The sequence below is a fragment of the Xenopus laevis genome, chromosome 7S, assembly GCF_017654675.1.
Source record: "Xenopus laevis strain J_2021 chromosome 7S, Xenopus_laevis_v10.1, whole genome shotgun sequence".
Lineage (NCBI taxonomy): Eukaryota > Metazoa > Chordata > Amphibia > Anura > Pipidae > Xenopus > Xenopus laevis.
Window position 1 is genome coordinate 2,894,719 of NC_054384.1, and position 25,180 is coordinate 2,919,898.

Consider the following 25,180-nt stretch of genomic DNA (forward strand, 5'->3'; position numbering starts at 1 on the left):
CCCGGCAAGAGGAAAACGTATGGAAAGTTTTAACAAGGGACCATAAATGCCGAGGAGGTCGGTGCCTGTGGTGCTGCCTGGAATGGGGAAGGATTTGCAGCTTTATAACAAGGTTTGTATCAATTTTCAGCTCAGAATGAATAAGCGTCAGTGTCTGGGCCCCGAGCATCTCTGTCTCCTGCACATTCTGCCTTTTCATTTACATTCACTTCATCAGTTCAATGGTTTAGCGCTGGATACAGGCGACAGTTAGAGGTGGACTTTTTATACAAAGGAAAAAATTAGGGATGCACCGAATCCAGGATTCAGTTCTGGAATCCTGCCTTTTTAGGCAGGATTCGGATTCGGTCGAATCCTTCTGCCCAGCCGAATCCAAATTTGCATATGCAAATAAGGGAGGGGAGGGAAATCGCGTGACCTTTTGCCACAAAACAAAGAAGTCAAAATGTTTTCCCCTTCCCACCCCTAATTTCCATATGCAAATTAGGATTCGGTTCGGTATTTGGCCAAATCTTTCGCAAAGGATTCGAGGGTTCGGCAAAATCCAAAATAGCGGTGTATCCCTAGAAAAAATACAAAATTAGGTATGTTTAACCTGTAACCCTCCAGCTGTTTTTGAACTTCAACTTTCAGAACAACCCCTCAGTGACTTCTAATATCCTTATCATTTACAGTAGGGGGTACATTATCCCTTATAATACATGAGTGATACTCAGAGTTCCCTGTATAACTCAGCCTGCAGCCTTGTGTCTTTATATGGTCACAGAACAACCCCTCAGGGACTTCTAATATCCTTATCATTTACAGTAGGGGGTACATTATCCCTTATAATACATGAGTGATACTCAGAGTTCCCTGTATAACTCAGCCTGCAGCCTTGTGCCTTTATATGGTCACAGAACAACCCCTCAGTGACTTCTAATATCCTTATCATTTACAGTAGGGGGTACATTATCCCTTATAATACATGAGTGATACTCAGAGTTCCCTGTATAACTCAGCCTGCAGCCTTGTGTCTTTATATGGTCACAGAACAACCCCTCAGTGACTTCTAATATCCTTATCATTTACAGTAGGGGGTACATTATCCCTTATAATACATGAGTGATACTCAGAGTTCCCTGTATAACTCAGCCTGCAGCCTTGTGTCTTTATATGGTCACAGAACAACCCCTCAGTGACTTCTAATATCCTTATCATTTACAGTAGGGGGTACATTATCCCTTATAATACATGAGTGATACTCAGAGTTCCCTGTATAACTCAGCCTGCAGCCTTGTGCCTTTATATGGTCACAGAACAACCCCTCAGTGACTTCTAATATCCTTATCATTTACAGTAGGGGGTACATTATCCCTTATAATACATGAGTGATACTCAGAGTTCCCTGTATAACTCAGCCTGCAGCCTTGTGTCTTTATATGGTCACAGAACAACCCCTCAGTGACTTCTAATATCCTTATCATTTACAGTAGGGGGTACATTATCCCTTATAATACATGAGTGATACTCAGAGTTCCCTGTATAACTCAGCCTGCAGCCTTGTGCCTTTATATGGTCACAGAACAACCCCTCAGTGACTTCTAATATCCTTATCATTTACAGTAGGGGGTACATTATCCCTTATAATACATGAGTGATACTCAGAGTTCCCTGTATAACTCAGCCTGCAGCCTTGTGTCTTTATATGGTCACAGAACAACCCCTCAGTGACTTCTAATATCCTTATCATTTACAGTAGGGGGTACATTATCCCTTATAATACATGAGTGATACTCAGAGTTCCCTGTATAACTCAGCCTGCAGCCTTGTGTCTTTATATGGTCACAGAACAACCCCTCAGTGACTTCTAATATCCTTATCATTTACAGTAGGGGGTACATTATCCCTTATAATACATGAGTGATACTCAGAGTTCCCTGTATAACTCAGCCTGCAGCCTTGTGCCTTTATATGGTCACAGAACAACCCCTCAGTGACTTCTAATATCCTTATCATTTACAGTAGGGGGTACATTATCCCTTATAATACATGAGTGATACTCAGAGTTCCCTGTATAACTCAGCCTGCAGCCTTGTGCCTTTATATGGTCACAGAACAACCCCTCAGTGACTTCTAATATCCTTATCATTTACAGTAGGGGGTACATTATCCCTTATAATACATGAGTGATACTCAGAGTTCCCTGTATAACTCAGCCTGCAGCCTTGTGCCTTTATATGGTCACAGAACAACCCCTCAGTGACTTCTAATATCCTTATCATTTACAGTAGGGGGTACATTATCCCTTATAATACATGAGTGATACTCAGAGTTCCCTGTATAACTCAGCCTGCAGCCTTGTGTCTTTATATGGTCACAGAACAACCCCTCAGTGACTTCTAATATCCTTATCATTTACAGTAGGGGGTACATTATCCCTTATAATACATGAGTGATACTCAGAGTTCCCTGTATAACTCAGCCTGCAGCCTTGTGTCTTTATATGGTCACAGAACAACCCCTCAGTGACTTCTAATATCCTTATCATTTACAGTAGGGGGTACATTATCCCTTATAATACATGAGTGATACTAAGAGTTCCCTGTATAACTCAGCCTGCAGCCTTGTGCCTTTATATGGTCACAGAACAACCCCTCAGTGATTTCTAATATCCTTATCATTTACAGTAGGGGGTACATTATCCCTTATAATACATGAGTGATACTCAGAGTTCCCTGTATAACTCAGCCTGCAGCCTTGTGCCTTTATATGGTCACAGAACAACCCCTCAGTGACTTCTAATATCCTTATCATTTACAGTAGGGGGTACATTATCCCTTATAATACATGAGTGATTTACTTTTTACACTTATAAGCTTTGTGCCTGTGATTGTTATTATACAACATGCTACAGAGAATATTCATCATTCTGTTTAATATTTACTTTCCTTTTATCCCCACAGTTCCCATAATCCCCAGTTATCTTTACTCAATGACACATGAATCAAACAACACAAATGATGGATCGATTCCCCCCGCAGCTCCCAGTGGGTTTCACAGCATCTTCTCCTACTATGACAACACTACAGTGATCACCACAAACTTCACGAGTAACGACCAACTGCAACGCTTGGCTCTGACCCCGACGTCGTCTCCGGGTCTCTCTACCCCCCCTGCGCCCGCCGATTGCCCCAAGGCAGATTCCAGTTTACTGAATGAAAATGTCAAAGTTGGTTTATTGTTTGCGTCAAAGGCGACGGTGCAGCTGCTGACCAACCCATTCATAGGACCCATGACTAACAGGTACGTGGGTGCAGCTCCCATCACTTCTATAGGTGTCATCAGCCTCTCATTAATAGGAAGGTGCAATTGTCAGTGAGCAAATACATCATCTCCATAATGACTTGTAATTTCCTTATATTTAGCAGCATGTTATTCCCTGTGTAATGATCACATCAATAGAATTCTACAGCTGTGACAATGAATATAAAGATTCCACTTGTGACGTCACTCATGTATACACCTGCTTTGAAAATATAAGGATATTAGGGAAACATGTAACCTGCGATCCTCAAGCTGTTATTTTGCGATGTCATTGACGTAGTGTAAGGATTACTATACCCCCCACACTAAAATAAATAATGGTATTATTTTTATTTAACAGCTTGTGGCATGCTCTGGCCAACAGAGTCACCGTTGTGATGTCACTCAAGCATTATTAAGTATTAGATAGTTTTATGGAATTAAAAGGAATTTTGAATCTTCCAATTCCCAGTACTGCTGATCAGATATGAGGCCGAGTGGGTGATGTGAGCAGGGACATGTCAGTGGGTGGGTTGGTTGTTGGCAAATGGGAGTGAGGTGATTTGAGGTGCTGGTTTTGGGGTGCTCTTCTGTGAAATTTGCCTCTGTTACCAAGTAAACGTCCCCAATAAGAAGTCACCCTAGAATGTTGCATCATCTGTATGATCAGCGTTGGACTGAGCCAGAGGGACACCGGGAAAAAACCTGGTGGGCCCCCAGAAAAAAGTAAGAGAGGGGGGCTGCAGTGTGGGGGGGCCTGAGGTGTCTTCGCCGCTGGGGTGGGGGGCCCTTGGGGCTGCTACTTCGGGGCCCCCCACCCCAGCGGCGAAGACACCAATCTGACCCTCTGTATGATATCACATTGATAGGGCCAGATTTTAAGGTGGGGCGACACTAGGCTTGTGTCCTTCTGAACCCCCAAATTTACTCCCCTGCTCACTTCCAGCTTATCCACCCACCCACTGGCACTTACCTGCCCAATCGGCACTACTGCAGGGTGGGAGATTCAAGCAGCTGCCAAAATATCCAGCCCTCCTTGTCCCCAGTACTAAACTGGTGGGTGATAGTGAGTCCCCAGTCGATACAGTTGGGTGTTACGCTGCCCCTACAATTTAACTGCCCCAGACCTGCAGATACTTGTGTACTTTGTCCAGATCAGATCTTGGTACATGATGAAGAATAACTTTCCCAATACAGAGAATTGTAAAGGTGTCACTGTCAGATACAGAATTTGGTTTATTGGCTTCTGGTGCTGGAAAGGTCCAGACAACCCATCAGGCTGACAATCAATGACGTGACGGGACTCCGGTCTGAACTTCACTCTGGGTTTATCAGTGGGATCCAAATCTTTCCAGTTAGTTTGTTTGCCAGTAGCCCAGGGACTCTTTTATTCATCAGGACCTGCCTTAGAGAGGTATCGGATCTCCTGCTTGACAATTCCATTCCCAAAGAGCTTTTAAGACTTTATAGGACCCTTTAAGAGATTATTTCATGCAGTCGTCTGGAATCCTTGGTGGGATCATGCTTGTTGCTTTTAGTGAAGACTCCACATCAGAGTAACCTCTATCTCACTCCCCCTAAGCGCTAGGAACCCCCTAACCCAAGGGTCTCTGTTAATAAATGTGGGAACTCAAAAGGCCAAAATTCCCAAGCACAAACCTTATAGACAAAACTAAAGAGCCACCCAATCACGTATTGTCCTGAGCAACGCTGAGCCCTCCTATTATTGATACTGGGGATACTTGAAGATCTCCCACTTACTCTGGGAAACATTATATCCCGGCAATAGGTCCCACCTCACCCCAAATGACAAGAGGGCGCTGTATGGCGAATAGAGTCACCCCCACCACCGATAAAATATCAACGTACACCAAATGGGGTACAGACGCCAAAGACAATACTTGCAACATATGGTTGCACTTTACTCTTGGGTTGCAGAACTGCCCTTTTTTAAATGACATCCCCTTTTTGGGGTGCTATACAGCAGCAGGTGGGATGGAGATGGAAACCATAGAGTTCTAAGAGGTAGAGGAAATTTACTGAAGCCCCATCCAGCCCAGATAAATCATTTCTGATCCCATCCTGGGGATACAATAAAAACAGGGAGCTGGAGATGGGGCGACATATATATGAATTATAGTTCTGCAGCCGCCACCCCTATGAGAATAAGACCCACAAATTACCCAGAATCCACGCTGACGTTCTGTATATTTCCCTGCAGGATTGGATACCAGATCCCGATGTTCGCTGGATTCTGCATTATGTTTCTATCGACAATCAGTAAGTATCGCAGTTTCTGCGTTAAAGGTGGCCATACACCAAGAGAGGGCCCCATACATGGGCCAATTAGATGCCGACTTGGTCTGTCAGCAGCTTTTATCGGCCCGTGTATGGCCACCTTAACTTCATAGGCAGGTGTGTCCAATCATGAGAAAAGGTATTTCAGGTGACCAATTGCAAGTTGTGCTTCTGTTTGACTCTCCTCTGAAGAGTGACAGCATGGGATCCTCAAAGCAACTCTCAAAAGATCTGAAAACAAAGATTGTTCAGTATCATGGTTTAGGGGAAGGCTACAAAAAGCATCTCAGAGGTTTATTAAACTGTCAGTTCCAACTGTAAGGAATGGAATGAGGAAATGGAAGGCCACAGGCACAGTTGCTGTAAAACCCAGGTCTGACAGGCCAAGAAAAATCCAGGAGCGACATATGCGGAGGATTGTGAGAATGTTACAGACAAGCCAAAGATCATCTCCAAAGACCTGCAAGAAGATCTTGCTGCAGATGCAGGTGTATCTGTACATCGTTCTACAATTCAGCACAATTTGCACAAAGAACATGTGTATGGCAGGGGGATGAGAAAGAAGCAATTTCTGCACTCACACAAACACACTCGCTTGTTGTATGGAAAAGATCATTTACACAACACACAGGCATTTGGGAACAAAGTGCTTTGGACTGAGGAGACAAAAATTGAGTTATTTGCGCATAACAAAAAGTGCTTTGCATGGCGGAAGAAGAAAACCACATTCCCAGAAAAACACCTGCTACCGACTGTCACATTTGGTGGACGTCCCATCATGCTGTGGGGCTGTGTGGCTAGTTCCCGGGCCTGTGTGGCTAGTTCAGGGGCTGTGTGGCTAGTTCAGGGACTACTGGGGCCCTTGTTGGATGAATTCAACCCAATATCAACAAATTCTTTAGGATAATGTTCAAACATCAGTCACAAAGTTGAAGTTCTGCTGCAGGGGTCGGATATTTCCAACAAGACAATGACCCTAAACACATTTGGAAATCTACGAAAACATTTATGCAGAGGGACAAGTACAATATTCTGGAGTCCCCCGACTTGAATATCATGGAAAATCTATGGGATGATCTGAAGCAGACTGTCCATGCTCGGCAGAAATTAAATTTAACTGAACTGGAGAGATTTTGTATGGACCAATGGTCAGAAATAGCCACATCCAGAATCCAGACACTCATCAAAGTCTATAGGAGGCGTCTATAGGCTGTTACATTTGTAACTAAGTATTGATGTAATATCTCTGTTGGGGTGCCCAAATTTATGCACCTGTCTAATTTAGTTATGATGCATATTGAATATTTTCTGTTAATCCAATAAACTTGATGTCACTGCTGAAATACTACTGTTCCCATAAGGCAAGTTATATATTAAAAGGAAGTTGCTACTTTGAAAGCTCAGCCAATGATAAACAAAACTACAAAGAATTAAGAAGGGTTCCCAAACTTTTTCATTTGACTGTATATATTTCACATGGGATTCTCTATGTTTCAGTGTTTGCCTTCTCCGGGAGTTACACTTTGCTTTTCATAGCGAGATCCCTCCAAGGAATCGGCTCGTCCTGTTCATCAGTCGCAGGTAGGACTAAATATTTATTTCTGACCCATTATCAGAGGTCTATTTCCTATAATACAGGAGGGCCCAGACTTTACTAATGTGAGATCTACTTATAGTGATAATGTCCCATTATGATCTATATCCATAAAATTGGTAGCATTTTGTTCCATGGAAAATATCACTTAAATATTATATTGATTAATGAGAGAATGTATTTTGTGATATTTAACAATTATTTCTAATGTATATCTGAATGAAAAGCCTGAAACAGGAGGGAGATATAGACAAGCTGTTAGTTGACAGTGAGATTTACTGATCACCAGTTAAAGGTCTCCTGTAGATCCAGATGTAGCTTTTGGGCACCCCCTGCTATAATGATTCATTTATATGCCCCTCTGTGTAGCCCCCGCTGGTTGGACTGTATGAAATAACTGAGCGCAGGCTGTAGATATTTTATGTTTATATTAAAATCCAAACTCTGCCAGATTCATGTTGTAATAATCGACAGTTTCTATATCAGGTCAGTCCAATATTTACTGACATATTTATAAAGGTCACAGTCGGCTTTATCTGTTTGTCATATTCCTGTATCAGATGTAGGGATTAGGGGCAGTCGGCTGCAGCAGGAGAGGAGATTTGCTTTCTAAACCCAATGTACATACAGCAGCCCACCTCTCTCTCTCTCTCTCTCTCTCTCTCTCTCTCTCTCTCTCTCTCTCTCTCTCTCCCTCTCTCTCTCTCTGCACCCATCTCTCTCTCTCTCTCTCTCTCTCTGCACCCATCTCTCTCTCTCTCTCTCTCTCTCTCTGCACCCATCTCTCTCTCTCTCTCTCTCTCTCTCTCTCTCCATCTCTCTCTCTCTGCACCCATCTCTCTCTCTCTCTCTCTCTCTCTGCACCCATCTCTCTCTCTCTCTCTCTCTCTCTCTCTCTCTCTCTCTCTCTGCACCCATCTCTCTCTCTCTCTCTCTCTCTCTCTCTCACTCTCTCTCTCTCTCTCTCTCTCTCTCTCACTCTCTCTCTCTCTCTCTGCACCCATCTCTCTCTCTCTCTCTCTCTCTCTCTCTCTCCCTGCACCCTCTCACCTGTCTCTGCAGGTATGGGCATGTTGGCCAGCGTATACACGGATGATGAAGAGCGGGGGAATGCCATGGGCATCGCTTTGGGAGGACTGGCTATGGGTGTGTTAGGTTAGTAGGCTACTCATATTTTTCTTTTTTTTTCCCCAAGAGACAGAAAAAACTGTAAAATATACAAACAATTCTTAATGATATTGTCATTTTATTCAATACTAAGTCTTATCATGTCTCCTATAAAAAACAAAATACCTTCAACTTTGCAGAAATAAGTACTCAGAGTTCCCTGTATAACTCAGCCTGCAGCCTTGTGCCTTTATATGGTCACAGAACAACCCCTCAGTGACTTCTAATATCCTTATCATTTACAGTAGGGGGTACATTATCCCTTATAATACATGAGTGATACTCAGAGTTCCCTGTATAACTCAGCCTGCAGCCTTGTGCCTTTATATGGTCACAGAACAACCCCTCAGTGACTTCTAATATCCTTATCATTTACAGTAGGGGGTACATTATCCCCTTATAATACATGAGTGATACTCAGAGTTCCCTGTATAACTCAGCCTGCAGCCTTGTGTCTTTATATGGTCACAGAACAACCCCTCAGTGACTTCTAATATCCTTATCATTTACAGTAGGGGGTACATTATCCCTTATAATACATGAGTGATACTCAGAGTTCCCTGTATAACTCAGCCTGCAGCCTTGTGTCTTTATATGGTCACAGAACAACCCCTCAGTGACTTCTAATATCCTTATCATTTACAGTAGGGGGTACATTATCCCTTATAATACATGAGTGATACTCAGAGTTCCCTGTATAACTCAGCCTGCAGCCTTGTGCCTTTATATGGTCACAGAACAACCCCTCAGTGACTTCTAATATCCTTATCATTTACAGTAGGGGGTACATTATCCCTTATAATACATGAGTGATACTCAGAGTTCCCTGTATAACTCAGCCTGCAGCCTTGTGCCTTTATATGGTCACAGAACAACCCCTCAGTGACTTCTAATATCCTTATCATTTACAGTAGGGGGTAGATTATCCCTTATAATACATGAGTGATACTCAGAGTTCCCTGTATAACTCAGCCTGCAGCCTTGTGTCTTTATATGGTCACAGAACAACCCCTCAGTGACTTCTAATATCCTTATCATTTACAGTAGGGGGTACATTATCCCTTATAATACATGAGTGGGACTCAGAGTTCCCTGTGTAAATCACAATGGATCATTATACAGGAATCTATTTATATTTCCATTGTTTTACTCTTAAGTAACATTGTATCAATCTCAAACAAACTAACAAGAGCTCTGTTTCCCCCTCAGTCGGCCCCCCGTTTGGAAGTATTTTGTATGAGTTTGTGGGGAAGACGGCTCCTTTCCTGGTATTGGCTGTGCTGGTTTTATTCGATGGAGGTCAGTCTTAGGATCCTTTCATACTGATTATGAAAAATGTAATATATGTGTAATCCTATAACTTCTGTGAGTTTAATTCTGGCGCTGAGTTATGAGAGGTGCATATTAGGCTACACAGGCGTTGCTGACATTGAGGGTCGTTGAGCAGTTGGGGTCACAGAGAGCTCAGTGTGGCTGGAGGAGTAGCCGCCAGGATCAGTTTGTAACCCAGACTGGCACAGGGGGCACCTAGTCTTTAAATATAGAACTTGACAAATTTGTTCCATTAGGGACACTTCCAAGACCTTTTAGTGGTTTTGTTATCAGGTGAATATCAGGAACATCAGGAATCCTGAAGGAGCCTTACACTATAAGATCGACCTCACCAAAGGGAGGACAATATCTGGGTAATTTGATCGGCCCTAGGGCCAAATAATTGTATAACAACAATGGGAATGGGCGCTGATGGGAATAGTTGACGTGGTCCTCAATTGTGGGGAAAATCAAACTTGCCTGATCGATATCTGACCTATTTTTGGCCAGATATCGGTTGGGGAGGCCAATCAGAAGTCTCCATACACCTTGAGACATGATATGAATCCATGGCCTCATAGCATCACTTCTTCCTTTTCCAGCTCTGCAGTTGATTGTCTTGCAGCCGTCTCGGGTACAACCAGAGGTAAGTACCTGCTCTCCCGGATATTGGCTCGGACTTCATCCAAACTGCCTGGATCATCCACTGAAATAAACTCCCTCTTCCCTTCTCTTTACTTTTGCAGAGTCAGACGGGAACCCCTCTCTTAAACTTAATTAGGGACCCCTACATCCTCATTGCTGCAGGTAAGATGAGATATATATACAGTATATATATATAGATGATGATTTACATGATATATACCTATATAATAACATAATAATAGTGCCCGAGACTGAAAAAAGGGAAAAATACAGAGATCCCAACACTATAAATACAGTAGTAGTAATGGCGAATTTATTCGGCAGGTGCGAATTTGGGGAGAATTTCACCGTTGGCGAATAAATTCACAAATTTGGTGACGGAATCAACGACGCTGGCGACGATTAACGCCACACAGTGACTTTAATGGGCGCCGGCGTCAACTTTAATGCCAAGGCCCATTTGGACACATTTCGTGAATTTTTCGCCCATTTTGCGAAATTCACCCATCACTATACAGAAGGAGTAAACTATAGAAAAAACGGAATAATATGAAAATTAAATACAAAGGGCCTTAAACTAAGATGTTCTGCAGCATCTGCTGGGCAATAATGTGGCATCAGTAGGAGTCTATATTATATAGGAGTCTATATTATATAGGAGTCTATATTATATAGCTCACTACTGGCCAATTGTTTAAGAGCCGCCTCCTTTCATTGTGAATCCCAAACCAACGATCCCAAATCACAGTCAACACATCAGCTGCTAGAGCCGGCACAGGGCCACAGATCCCCCAGGCACCTCCTTTGCTGTGGCCCCTATAGAACTAAAGCAGCAACACATCAGCTCAAATCTAAATTCAGTCCAACAAAAGAATCCACAACAAACCCTGGGAACAAAGCGACTGGGAATCTGCAGGTTCTGTTACTTTTTATTCTTTATTTTAGGATCCATCTGTTTTGCAAATATGGCCATCGCCATGCTAGAGCCTGCTCTACCCATCTGGATGATGGAGACTATGTGCTCCCGAAAATGGCAGCTGGGTAAGAAACGCCTTCTTGCTACTGCCATTGGAATTGTCTAAGGGCTGGATCTTATTCTTCCCAAGGAATTGTCCCTGCACAGTTGCACATAGATCCCACCCAAGGCTGCCAAGTACAGGTATGGGACCTGTTATCCAGAATGCTCGGGACCTGGGGTTTTCCGGATAACGGATGTTTCCATAATTTGGGTCTTCATACCTTAAATCTACTAGAAATAACATATAGACATGAAATAAACCCAATAGGCTAGTTTTGCCTCCAATAAGGATTAATTACCGGTATATCTTAGTTTGGAACAAGTACAAGTGACTGTTTTATTATTACACAGAAAAAGGAAATCATTTTTAAAAATATAAATTTGATTATAATGGAGTCTATGGGAGACGGACTTTGCGTAATTTGGAGCTTTTGGGTGACAGGTTTCTGGATAACGGATCCCATACCTGTACTATCTACAATCTTATGCCTTAAGTCAACTAGAAACTCATATAAACATTAAATAAACCCAATAGGCTGGTTTTGCCTCCAATAAGGATTAATTATATCTTAGTTGGGATCAAGTACAAGCGACTGTTTTATTATTACACCGAAAAAGGAAATCATTTTTAAACATTTGGATTATTTGGATAAAATGGAGTCTATGGGACACTGCCTTTCTGTAATTCTGAGCTTTCTGGATAACGGGTTTCCTGATAATGGATGGGACCTGTCATCCAGAATGCTCAAGACCTGGGGATTTCTGGATAACGGATCTCTTACCTGTACATTCTACTGAGTAATAACCGATGACCCAATTGCAAAGAAAAAGTTGACCCCTGCCAATAATTTACTCGTGCATTACCCTAAATGAACTGAATCAATGCTATAGATATAGATACAGTATCTGTATTCCATTCAGTAATATGCAATAGAAAAACACAACATTTTAGGAATGAGACTGAAAAGGAAACAATGGAATAAATGAGCCGACCGGGCTTCTATAGACTTAACATGGGTCGTATGGAAGTCTGATTACCATAACCAATGACTGTCATGGGATGGTTGCCATGGTTACCGGTCTGTTATAAGATCGTGGGGACCAGTGTTTGTTTCTTGATCCTGATAAAGCTGGAGGCTAAAATGAATATTTAATTATTGACTTTCCAAAAGCCCCCCATATGCCCAATAAAGATGGGAATCATTTCACACCTCCGAATATCAACTATTCTTTTTACCTGATTATTGGGAGGCTAGCGCTGGCCTTTAAACATTTACTGAAACTGCCAATTTCCTCCTTATTTAGAGTATGAAGCTCCGCATTGCTCCTTTGTTTCATATTCGTCTCTAACCCAACAATGAGCAGCATCACAGAGTCATGGAGAGACGAGCTCCAGTCCCGAGGCCATTAACCAAAGTGCCAATTAAACTGATGCTTTACAGGATCTATTATTAATAATATGTGAGTGTGAGACACAAAGTGACAGTAGGGATGAGCCTATAACTAGGCGATTAGTCACCAGGCGACCAAATCTCCCCAAAACGCCCAGTGTGGCCTGAGCCTAACAAGTGCAGATTGTTGAAAAGGAAAAGATTGTTGAAAAGGAGGAGAAGAGGAATGTCCAGTATCAGACGCAAAGGGCAAGTAAATTTGGGGTAAAAATAAAACAAATACCAAGTAAATGTCTTATGAATTCTGTCCATTTGGAGAATGGATAACGAATCCCTTTTAGTGCTCACAAAGAGCAGATGAACAAAGAGATTGCAGGGCAAGTTGAGATAAGAATCAGGCAATGAAGGACCTGCAAGTCTTTTCTCTGATCATCCCTTATTATTGAGGCTCCTGCTGGAGGGAGCGACAGAGAACCCAGCCAGCGGATATTAAACCGGACTCATATCTCTTTTCATTATTTCTGCACTGATATTGTCCCCTGAGCTGATAATGAGCTGATGATAATGAGCTGATAATGAGCTGATAATGAGCTGATAATGAGCTGATAATGAGCTGATAAGCACAATGTCTCTTCATTACTCAGGTGTTGCTTTTCTCCCGGCCAGCATCTCCTACCTCCTTGGAACCAATATTTTTGGGCCCCTCGCTCACAAGATGGGAAGGTACGAGTCTTTATTGCTTTCACACATCTCATCAATATCCAAGGGTCAGGGAGGTGGGGGTCGGAGCAATGGGCTGGCGAATATTTATGGTACAATTACATTCTTTTACGGCTCATGGGAAACTGTCCCTAAATGCTTAAGTTTAAGGAATCACTGATTCCTTCCCAGAAACTTGGGGGTATATTTATCAAAGAGTGAAGTTAATAGTGAAGTTCCGCCAATAGAGTGAAATGCCGCCACTCTCCATTCATTTCTATGGGATTTTTATAGGCGTATTTATCAAAGGGTGAACTTTCACTTCACCCATTGATAAATACGCCTTTCAAAATCCCATAGAAATGAATTGAGAGCTGCGGAATCTCACTCTAGTGGCTGAACTTCACTCTTTGATAAATGTACCCCTTGGGGTCTCCTCGCTGCAGCAGTCAAGCTGTACTTGCCCTTTGCTTATTTATATAAATCTGTATATTCTCTCTTCCTTGCCAGGTGGCTTTGTGCGTTCGTTGGGATGATTGTGGTGGGAATAAGCATTATATGTGTAAGTACCTACAGCGCACAATATGGGAAACATTAAGGGTCAAATTTTCATTTTAAATTCGAAATTCTTATTTTCCAGTTTTTTGTTTTTTTTGGTCAAAACTGTCAAATTCAACTAGGGAGTTATTCAAATTTGATGTGAGTTTTTAAAAAAATTCAAATTAGATTTTTCGAGATTTATCATACCCTTTAAGAACTCAAATTCGACTATTCGCCACCTAAAACCAATCAAAGGGAGAGATCCAGGGATCCTGATATTCGAGTTTTTTTCAGAGAAAAAACTCAAATCGAGTTTTTTAAATTTGGGTCGATTCTATTAGCCCGAGTTTTGAAAATTCGATTTTATTAATACATTTCGATTGGTCGAATTTCGAAGTTCATGGGAGTTTTAAAAAACTCGAAATTCAACCCTTGATAAATGCGCCTCTTATTTGGGATCAAGTACAAGTGACTGTTTTATTATTACACAGTTTTATAATTAAAATTTCATTACAATCTATAGCAGATGGCTTTTCCGTAATTCAGAGCTTTATGGAGAACTGATCCTATACCTATACAAAGATTATTTAATTTTCAATATTGAAGAATAAGGGGCAGATTTATCAAGGGTCGACATTCGAAGTAATAGGAGTTTTTTTGAACTCCCATAACTTCGACATTCGGATAAAAAAAGACCAGCTGAAATTTATTGAAAAAAAAAACAAAGTTTTTTTTTAAGGTGAATAGGTTTTATTCGAGCTAAGTTCGTATTCAATCGAATTCGATTCAAAGTATTTTAAAAAAAAAAACCTTAGATTTTTCAAAGTCCACCAATTGACTCCAAATAGGTTCAAGGAGGTCCCCCATAGGCTAAAACAGCAATTCGGCAGGTTTTAGATGGCGAATGGTCGATGCCGAAGTTTTAAAGAGACAGTACATGATAAATTTCGATATTCCCTAGTCGAAGTACAGCTCGAAAGTCTAATTTTTTAACTTCGAATTTTCACTTTGACTCTTGATAAATCTGCCCCTATATGTATTTGTTCTTATGGAATTATTTGTGGCTACAATAACCATAAACGCAGACAGTTTAAACTCTCGGCACACCGAGTGCTTCTTAGCTTGCACTTTATAGTTACCTGGCAATCCCTGCCACCATCCTTTGACTTGAATGGAAATCACCCGATACGTATTCGTTACGAGCATTTTCTAGGGTGAAAAGCACCAGCTCCAAAATGATCAGGTGTTTCCCAGGGGCAGGCGGCATCAGGTAGTTTTGGGTACTTTTAATCTGAAGTGCACTGAAATGTGCCAACAACCTAAAACTCAATCAACCCTCAACCTCCCTATCCACGAAGACAAAATATTCAACCCAAAGTCAAGATCTTTGTGGCTGAAGAAACAATCAGATCAGAGGACACAGGGAGACAGCGATAGAACAAGGGACAATAGAAAAGAGTATGGGAGAGAGGGGGAAAAGAAGGGAAATAATGGACGGACAGATGTAAGAAAGAAGGAGAATAAAAAAATAACAGATAATGGAAAATCAAAGCAAAAACGCATGAAGAGAATTAAGCGGAGGGATAAAAATATGACAATAACAGAGTGTGTGGGAGAAATACAAGACACAAATTGATAGCAAGAAGCAAAGACACATGGAAATGAAAGAAAATAACATTTTTATTCTCCATGCAATGTATATATATATATCTATCTATAGGTTCAGTCCATTTCTGCTTTGTTCGTTTCTCTACATGAGATGGTTTCTCACCAATAAATATTCCTTTCTTCTTCAGGTTCCTTTTGCCAGTAATATCTACGGCTTAATAGCACCAAACTTTGGAGTTGGATTTGCCATTGGTAAGTCTTACTTCCCTTATACAAAAGCAACTCACGGAGTAATACTGATGGGCTTGGCATTTGATGCAGATTGCACGGCAAACACCTCGAGTAGAAGCATCTTAAATGCAAATTATATTGTATTTAAGGTAAACAACTTATAGAAAATGTTCCTTTTCACAAGATAAAATTCCTTTGATAGGAAAATGATGTGCAGTATCCTCCACATTTACTTGTCTATAGGATGAACCTGAAGGCTGATTGATTTGAGCTCTGGGGTGAACTAGGGGCAACCTAAACCAAATGTTGAGCCACAAAGGCTAGGAGATCTTTGAACCCAAGAAATATAAAGATAATTTGTTTATAGGCTTCTTTGACCAGAAGGAACATTCAAGTTTACAAGGTCAAACATATAGATCAGTGAGTGATCCCCAACCAGTAGCTCGCGAGTAACATGTTGCTCTCCAACCTCTTGGATGTTGCTCTCATGGTCCTCAAAGCAGGGGCTTATTTTTGAATTCCAAGCTTGAAAGCAAGTTTTAATTCAATAAAAACCTAAGTATAGTGCCAAGTAGAGCCTCCTGTAGGCTGCCAGTCCACATAGGGGCTACCAAATAGCCAATCACAGCCCTTATTGGGCACCTCCTCATCTTGTGTTGCTCCCCACTCTTTTTAAATTAGTATGTGGCTCACAGGTAAAAAAAGATTGGGGACCCCTGATATAGATTGTGTGACTTTTACTTTCTGTGCAGGTATGGTGGACTCTTCTATGATGCCCATCATGGGTTATTTAGTGGATCTCCGGCACGTGTCGGTGTATGGAAGTGTTTACGCAATTGCCGACGTGGCATTTTGTATGGGCTTTGCATTTGGTAAGGACTTTGGTTTTCCATGAAATGTTCATTGTATATAACCATGTTAACCAAAAGAACAGGGCCCCCCAAAGTTAATAGACCAGCAGCTTGTAAACCATTCCTTTTCTGAACGCTTCTTTCACCGGAAATCGCAGGTCCGTCAGCTGGAGGCGCCATAGCGAAATCCATTGGCTTCCCCTGGTTAATGACCATTATTGGAGTGGTGGATATTTTATTTGCTCCTTTGTGCTTGTTCCTACGGAGCCCTCCAGCAAGGGAAGAAAAAATGGTAAGAAATGGCACTAAATTAAGATTTCTAGAAAAGGGAGGTCATCATTTTTAGATGTAGATGGTTGTGGAATACAGCAGATCTTTAGAATGGGGAAGAGAATCAGTGCAGACGGCACGGTCTATGGGAAGAGATGTGGTAGCTCTTATTCATATGGAAAACTTTTCTGCCTCTATAAACAAATATCTCTCCACGTGCAGCTTTGTGTCAGAGTCAGTTATCTTGAAAGACAGTTGACTGTAATACGTTGTCTATGTATTTTATGCTATGGACATTATGTCACATTTTCCTTTTTTCCTTTTAGGCAATCCTTATGGATCACAATTGCCCTATCAAAACCAAAATGTACACTCAGAACAGCGGTCAGCCCTACTACACAGGAGAGGAGGAGGAGTCAGAAAGTGACGAATAGGGCGCCTAAGTTCTGTGCCCCGCATTGTACAATGCACATTGATTATTTTTCCACCGCACAAAGACAAATCTTTACTTACCGGTCCCATCCATCTCACAATGACAGTAAATTAACCAAAGTTTCCGTTCCCTCCTACTTTACTGCAGGTTATTATGTTTGTGTGCCCAGCCGTGTAACCAGCAGATATAAATAGACAGTGATGAGAACAAGGGCAGAGAACTTGCTTAAAATGTCCCTGTTCCCCAACCTATAATTATTACCCACTGGATGATCTTATGCTCTACATCAGGGGTCCTCAACCTTTCACCCATGAGCAACATCCAGATGTAAAAAGAGTTGGGGAGCAACGCAAGCATGAAAAAATGTTCCTGAGTGGTGCCAAAAAAGCAATGTGATTGGCTATTGGTAGCCCCTATGTGGACTGGCAGCCTACAGGAGTTTCTGTTTGGCAGTACACCTGGTTTTTATGCAACCAAATCTTGCCTCCAAGCAAAGAATTGAAAAATAAGCACATGCTTGCAGGTAGGGCCTATCAAATGTGGGGCCCAATTGGGACCATGTTGGCGGGGCCCCTAGACAAAGTGTTGCTGGCTACTGACACACCAAGTATTTAGGAAAATAAGGGCATACAGGCACAAAATGGAAAGGAAAGGGGCAGACAAGGTAAGAGAGTGAGAGGGATGAAATAGGGGCACATAATAGGGGCACACAGGGTAAGAGAGAGAGGGAGGAAATAGGAGAGTGGACTGGGCCAATTAGTTTGGGGCAGGCCAGGCAGCATCATGTGCTGAGGGAAATATTATCTGTGGTGCGGGGCCCTCAGAGGTGCGGGGCCCTATTGGGCCCAATTGGTCCAATAGGCCTAAGGCCGGCCCTGCTTGCAGGCCACTGAGAGCAACATCCAAAGGGTTGGGGAGCAACATGTTGCTCACGAGCTACTGGTTGGGGATCACTGGTCTACATCATGGAGGCCCAAATGGTGACCCAGTAACCTACGTGCCATGAGGGTTAATTTTAACAAAAAAACACAGCGCCACAGCTTATATAGTCTCTCTACATATAAAATGAGTAATGATGAAAGACGTTGACAAAGAAATGAATATAAGATGTATTTAGGGATGATGATCAGCTCTATAATCAGTATAGAAGTCTATAGAAACAGGCTTGTAACCTTTATTGTCCCATTGATTTTGTCTAATGGAAGTATTAAAGGGTGAGTGTAGAATTAGCCTTCCTTACCAACTCCCATAGCTACCCTCGTATGTGGTACTGGCTCAACCTATAGATTTTGTAGCTTGTGCAGAGAAATACCATAACTACCAACCATGGCAGCATTGGTATTCCCCTGTACTTAGCACAATTCAGCAGGAACAGCTCCCTAAATTTGCTCATAGTCTGTACAGTTACCATTACCCCACAAAACCATGGCAAATTCACAGCACTATGTTCAGCTGAGAAAGTAAAGGTGATATTGGCATTTAAGGTTATGACATTTGGGCCAGTTCTAACCCTAAAGCCAATTTGGTGGCACTTGTGGATAGTCACATTAATCTATTAGTGCTATTGATAAGTGGACCTTGAGGGCGTTTTGGTGTGTTGAGTGCTTGGTGTTTCATGGGCAGAACTACTGCTCCGCTAGTGTTGCACTATTCCATGACGATTCATTACATTAATACATTAAAAATGAACGTTTTCTATAGAGTTGGGAAGACTATAATTTACATTTTTGTTCATTTAACAAAAAGGGTCCATTGGAGATTTGCATTCCTCTATTGAACGCTGCTTTGAACCAATCGTAGCCAGGCAGCCCACCAGTTCATTGTCTGCCATTTACGAATAGAGAGAAATGGCTGCCCCCGTGTTGGGTAACATAAAATCAACACACAACCGCCTTATCAAGTAACAAGGAGCTTTTCTATAGCTGTTATTTATATAGCTAAAAATATTGTTGAAAATCTTTATTTTATGTATTTAATTTTATTACATAATATATTTTTAACTACTGTATCTGTAATGTAAATGTGTATAAATGCATAAAAATGAAATCTTTTATTTTGATTCAATGTTATTGGGGGCGGTTCTGTTGTTTACGGTCCATCTATGGTCTCTAGAAAGGTTCAGCCACAGATGTCGCCATTGCCCAGAGTCCTTCGAACCAAGAGCATTAATGCCCCAAATTTTGCCCCACTGCCGTTTATGGGAATATCATGAAAACACCAGAATTGGAAATTTGGATACAGTTTACTTGAAAAAGTGGATAATTGCTTTTGAGGGAAGGCATTAATGGGGGGGGGGGGACTGGAGGTCATTTTAAATGCTCTGAGCATTCACCCCCCTTGGATGTTTTTATTGGTTAATTACCAAGAAACATGGATGATGCGTTTCAATTTTTTTTGGGACATCGTGAACAGAAACGGACTCTTTGAGGAAAAAGTAAAAACTCCATTTAAATGACTTTCCATGAAGAACCACAAAATTAATTGAGGGTATACGTATACAACCAGTTCAAGTCAGTATTTTGGCATCAATTCCCGCCTCCATTCTGTGTGGGTAGCTTTGTATATCTGGACACAGTCATCTCCCTTCCAATCCTCTTTGCAAAACTGCTGAAACTCAGGTTTCATGGGAATCGGGAAGCAACAGACATTTTCAAGTCCAACCACAAATCTATTGGATTGAATTTAAGCCATTCTTGTGTCTTTTTGGCTTAACTCTTGGACTCTTTGGTGGCAATACAAATGCTCCCAAGGCTCAGGTTTCTTGCAGACGGTATCTACTTTGCCTCCAGGATGTCCTTGCATTTTGCTGCATTCTTTACCCTTTCCACATCTTCTGAAGAGAAGCATTCCCATAGCATGATGTTGGCTCCACCATGCGTCATGGTGTGGATGGAGTGGTTATGCTGAAGTAATGAGTGTATGGCCTTATTCAGATAGGCTTCAGTGTCTCCCATGTGCCTCATGGTAAATTTTAGGCAAGAAGCCATATGTGTTTTAGTTAACAGTGCCTTTCTTTTTGTAATCCATAAAGTTGTGGCTGGTGAAGCACACAGGCAACACTTGATGTATGCATAGTCTTCAATCTCAGTCATTGAGCATTGTAACTCATGTAGTCATAGAACTCTTGGTGGTCTCCATTTCTAGTTATCTTTTTGCACTCCAACTGTTGGTGGGTGGCCTTGGCAGCTCTGCCATAATCTTTCCATTACTTAATGATCGATATAACTTTGATCCATTGGATATTCAGAAACGTTCTTATATCCACCTTCTCATGGAGTTGTTCAGGGTGTTCTTCATGGTATAGGTTAGACCCCAATACAAACCCACCATAAGTTGCACCACTCACATGTTTTTACATCACTTGGCTACACCCAGATGATTCCCATGTAACTAATGGTATGACTATGGAAATGAATTGGCTGCAGAAATAAGGGATGACACATTAAAGGTTATGTATACCTATTCACTCAGTTGTGTTCTTGCAGTCATTTGATCTCTTTTCAGAGATGTTTTCACTTTGACACAGAATCATCTCTCTGTTGAGCAGGGTCAAAAATAAATGTAAATACAGTGATTCCATGCTCTATGTCAATAAAACTTCTAAGGGATGAATAATTGTGTGTCTGTGTGTATAGAGAGAGATACATTTTATGTTCAGGTTAAAGGATAAAGCTTCCAGTTCAAAATAAAAATGGAGCTATAGTGTTTGTTACAGAGAAACTCTTAGGAAAGAGCCTTTGGAAAGAGCAGTAGGCAGTTCAATAACTGACAAAAGGGGAGTGATGGCTAAAGTGCCCAAATTCCAAAAAAATGAATAGGAAGCAGCCTGACGATGCCCATAAAAAGAAAAGCAAAACAGAGAAAGATATGCCGGAAGATGGGTTGGACGTACAGAAAATAAATCCGAGTAACTTGGTGGCACTAGGGCACAGGAGAATGGGAATACTGGAAGAGGAGAGCATCGCTGAAGAAGCAGTCGAGAGTGGAGAATGAGATAGGTTGGATTTGGAACTGAGCTGATTCACAACATTTCTTTGGGGTGCTGTGGACAGATGGAAGCCACAATATAAGGGTTAAACTAGATAAGAGATGTGCTCAGAGGTCATTTACCTGCAAAGCTCTAGGAACAAGTTATGAAATGAGTCAGTAGATTTCAACTTAAAACAGGGGTTATGAGAGTTCCTTTAGGATAGAGATGTTATGTTTTGGGTAGCAGAGGATGAGTAGAGTATAACAGTGCTTTATTAGCAGAGTCATGCAGCCATTACACAACAGTAAGCTTTCACTTTCACGCTGCCAAGAAGTATGAGCACAGTATAAGTATGAGCACAGTGACATCTACAGGCCATTTGTATAAACACCACAAGAGACTAATTATGCATGTGTACAATGGAAATGTATCCTTTAAAAGAGAATCATTCATGATAAGGCTCTTCATTCAACTCCTGTGAGAATCCTCTATTTTTACTATAAATAAATTCACACTAAGGACAATAAAAAAAATGGGAACAAGAGTATCATTAGACCATTGTACGTGTCTAGCACCTACTTTGCACAAATATAGAGAGGGCTAAATTTGGCCTCGTTTTAGAATCAGGAAGCTTTATATAAGCAATTTTCTTTCAGAAGATGTTGGTTTTGCCAGCGGCAGGTGCTTGTCTGGAGTCAACAGTAACCGGAGGAGATTGTTTCACATTCGCAAACAAATCAAGCTGAGCAAACAGTGAGACTCGGCCTGTGGAACTGTATTCAGAACAGTCACAAAAGCAGAGCATTTATCTTACTACCATATGGGTGCACAGAATAACATCACCAATTTAGAATATTGGCCATTATAGTGAAAGAAAAGCATAATTATTAGTCTTAAAAGGGGATGTTTAGCAGGATGTAAAGTTGATATATAAAAAGCCCATCCTTCCGTATGCAGGTACTCTATACTCTCTGGCTGTTGCACATTAGCCCGGTAACTCTATAACCTGTATGGTAAAGTCTCTCTCTATAGCTCAGGATGCTGGAGGGTAAAGCTGAGTAGAATGTGCCATCGCCATAGAGCAGAGATCCCCAACCTTTTGAAACCGTGAGCAACATTCAGAAGTAAAAGGAGTTGGGGAGCAACGCTAGAATGAAAAATGTTCTTGGGGTGCCAAATAAGGGCTGTGATTGGCCATTTGGTAGCCCTATGTTGATTGTCAACCTACATTGAGGCTCTGTTTGGCAGAACCAAAACCTCCAAGTCTAGAATTCAAAAATAAGCACCTGTCTCGAGGCCACTGGGAGCAACATCCAAGGGGTTGGAGAGCAACATGTTGCTCACGAGCTACTGGTTGGGGATCACTGCCATAGAGCATTTGTCCCCAACCAGTGGTTCATGGGCAACATGTTACTCACCAACACCTTGAATATTGCTCCCAGTGGCCTTTTTTTAATTCCATGCTTGGAGGCAAGTTTTGGTTGCATAAAAAATAGGTTTATGGCCAAACATAGCCTCCTGTAGGCTGCCAGTCCACATAGGGGCTACCAAATAGGCAATCACAGCCATTTTAGGCACCCCCAGAAACATGTTTCATGTTTGTGTTGCTCCCCAAATCCTTTTACATCTGAATGTTGCTCACGGGTAACAAAAAGGTTGGGGACTCCTGCCAAAGAGGATAGAGATCTACCCCCAACAAATACTCTCAAAATATTGATAAGGCCAGAGGATGACAAATAATTTGGGTAATTATAGGCAAAATAAAATAAACTAATATAGGATAGCATCTGTAAATATTTCCTCTAATGGGCACTGAGTCTAAGGCACATTTCTGATTATTATCAGGCAACAAAGCCAGGAACGTGTATGGAGTTATAAGCTGATGTAGGTGAAGCATTTGCCGGTGTGGGCTTTTCGCTGAATAGGATGGGGTTTAGGGGTCTGGCTTAATTGCAGATGGCGCAGAAGGTCTGATGGTTTAGGAGTCAAGCTTTTTAAAGCCACTCCCGGTGTCTGAAACCTTCAAGAAACAATGACACCTTGCTGGCTTCCAACATATCAACTCCTACTGGGTTTCTCACCTCTGTATTCCCTTTTATATTTTAACATTTAAGGAACCTCTATTTTAGTACAGCAAGAGAACTATGACTATTAATCTGAAACCAAACTGCTTAACTTTGTAGTGGAGGCCAGTTTTCTTTTGGCATAGGAAAAGCATTGGCAAATTGCATGGTCCTTCTACCTATTTATAATGGAGCTTGGCTTCTGCTTGTATTCCATCTCTCTGTAGGTTTCTGGTAACTCTGACATTGTGTGTTGGGCAACCTCTTAGGTTTCCAGTGTTATCTTGACATCTTATTATTGATCCACATCTTCCCTTTCACACGTGCTGAAGCATCACGCCTGGGTGTCTTCTTGTTCATAGGTTACCAGCCAGCATTTTGTCTTTGTCCAGATATCTTGGAATCATTCCCCTATTGCAGTGATGTCTTTTAACTGCCTTACGCATTCCGCCGCAGCCATTGGTTTCAGGTGGTTCATCTCCAATCCTCTCTCACATTAAAAGCCTTTTATGTGCCTGTAAAACACGTCCATAATGTAATCTCTCTTTCTTCTGTAAAACATATAGCAATACTCTTTCAATGGTAATAAAGAGATTTTATAGAAAACCACTTATTTTGTCCCAAAAAATACAAATGTACTGTAAATACATATCACAACACACCACAAATCTGGTTAGAAATAACTATCTGTTGAACATTTTGAGTTTAACAAGACATATTTTCATTAAATATCGTGAAAGGGGTGCCCCCCCCCTTTAAATGATCCACTGCGGAAATTTGGGCATATATATATATATATATATATATATATATATATATATATATATATATATATATATATATATAACATACTGGGCAATTACATGCATGGTGAAAAGTGAAGGTTTTTCATTGTGAAAGTTAAAGGGATTCTGTCATGATTTTTATAGTGTTGTTTTTATTTCAACATTACACTGTTTACACTTTAAATAATTCCCTCTACCATGAAAAATTTCATTCCTAACCCAACAAGTATATTTTTTAGGGATGCACCGAATCCAGGATTCGGTTCGGGATTCTGCCTTTTTCAGCAGGATTCGGATCAGGCCGAATCCTTCTGTTGGACCGAACCGAATCCAAATGCTAATTTGCATATGCAAATTAGGGACGGAGAGGGAAATCGTGTGACTTTTTGTCACAAAACAAGGAAGTAAAAAATGATTTCCACTTCCCACCCCTAATTTGCATATTCACGAAGGATTCGGGGGGTCGGCCGAATCCAAAATAGTGGGTTCGGTGCATCCCTAATATTTTTTTAGTTGTAATATTGGTGTGTAGGCGCCATCTCAGGTCATTTTGCCTTTCAGAAAAAGCCAGTGCTGCAATATGGAACTGCTCTCTGGCAGGCAATTGTTTCTCCTACTCAATGTAACTGAAGGAGTTGTAGTGGACATGGATTTTACTACTGAGTGCTGTTCTTATATCTACCAGGGAGCGGCTATCTGATTACCTTCCCATTGTTCTGTTGTTGTTGCTGCTGGGAGGGAGAAGGGAGGGGGTGATATTACTTGCAGTGCAGCCGTAAAGAGTGACTGAAGTTTATCAGAGCATAAATCACATGACTGGGGGCACCTGGGAAACTGACAATATGTCTACCCCCATGTCAGATTTCAAAATGAAATATAAAAGAATCTGTTTGAAAAACAGATTTCAGTGTAGAATTCTCCTCGAGCAGCACTATTAACTGATGTGTTTTCTCACGACAGTATCCCTTTAAAGTTTAATTACACACAGGGCGACATTGTATAGAAATTAGCACCCGGTCAG

At 41.4% G+C, this 25,180-nt stretch overlaps 1 protein-coding gene across 1 annotated transcript in view; it reads left to right on the forward strand.

Annotated features, from left to right (window-relative positions):
• LOC108697315 (synaptic vesicular amine transporter) overlaps positions 1-17,694 on the forward strand; it is a 31,231-nt gene extending 13,537 nt beyond the window's left edge. Inside the window, exons 3-16 of the mRNA XM_018227242.2 lie at positions 2,946-3,285; positions 5,507-5,565; positions 7,081-7,164; positions 8,240-8,332; positions 9,554-9,643; positions 10,258-10,301; positions 10,402-10,462; positions 11,246-11,341; positions 13,354-13,432; positions 13,919-13,970; positions 15,745-15,808; positions 16,540-16,659; positions 16,797-16,930; positions 17,235-17,694. Coding sequence (XP_018082731.1) covers positions 2,946-3,285; positions 5,507-5,565; positions 7,081-7,164; positions 8,240-8,332; positions 9,554-9,643; positions 10,258-10,301; positions 10,402-10,462; positions 11,246-11,341; positions 13,354-13,432; positions 13,919-13,970; positions 15,745-15,808; positions 16,540-16,659; positions 16,797-16,930; positions 17,235-17,342 — 1,424 coding nt within the window. The 3' untranslated portion in view covers positions 17,343-17,694. The remainder of the gene's footprint in view (positions 1-2,945; positions 3,286-5,506; positions 5,566-7,080; positions 7,165-8,239; positions 8,333-9,553; positions 9,644-10,257; positions 10,302-10,401; positions 10,463-11,245; positions 11,342-13,353; positions 13,433-13,918; positions 13,971-15,744; positions 15,809-16,539; positions 16,660-16,796; positions 16,931-17,234) is intronic.
• Positions 17,695-25,180: the final 7,486 nt, after the last annotated feature.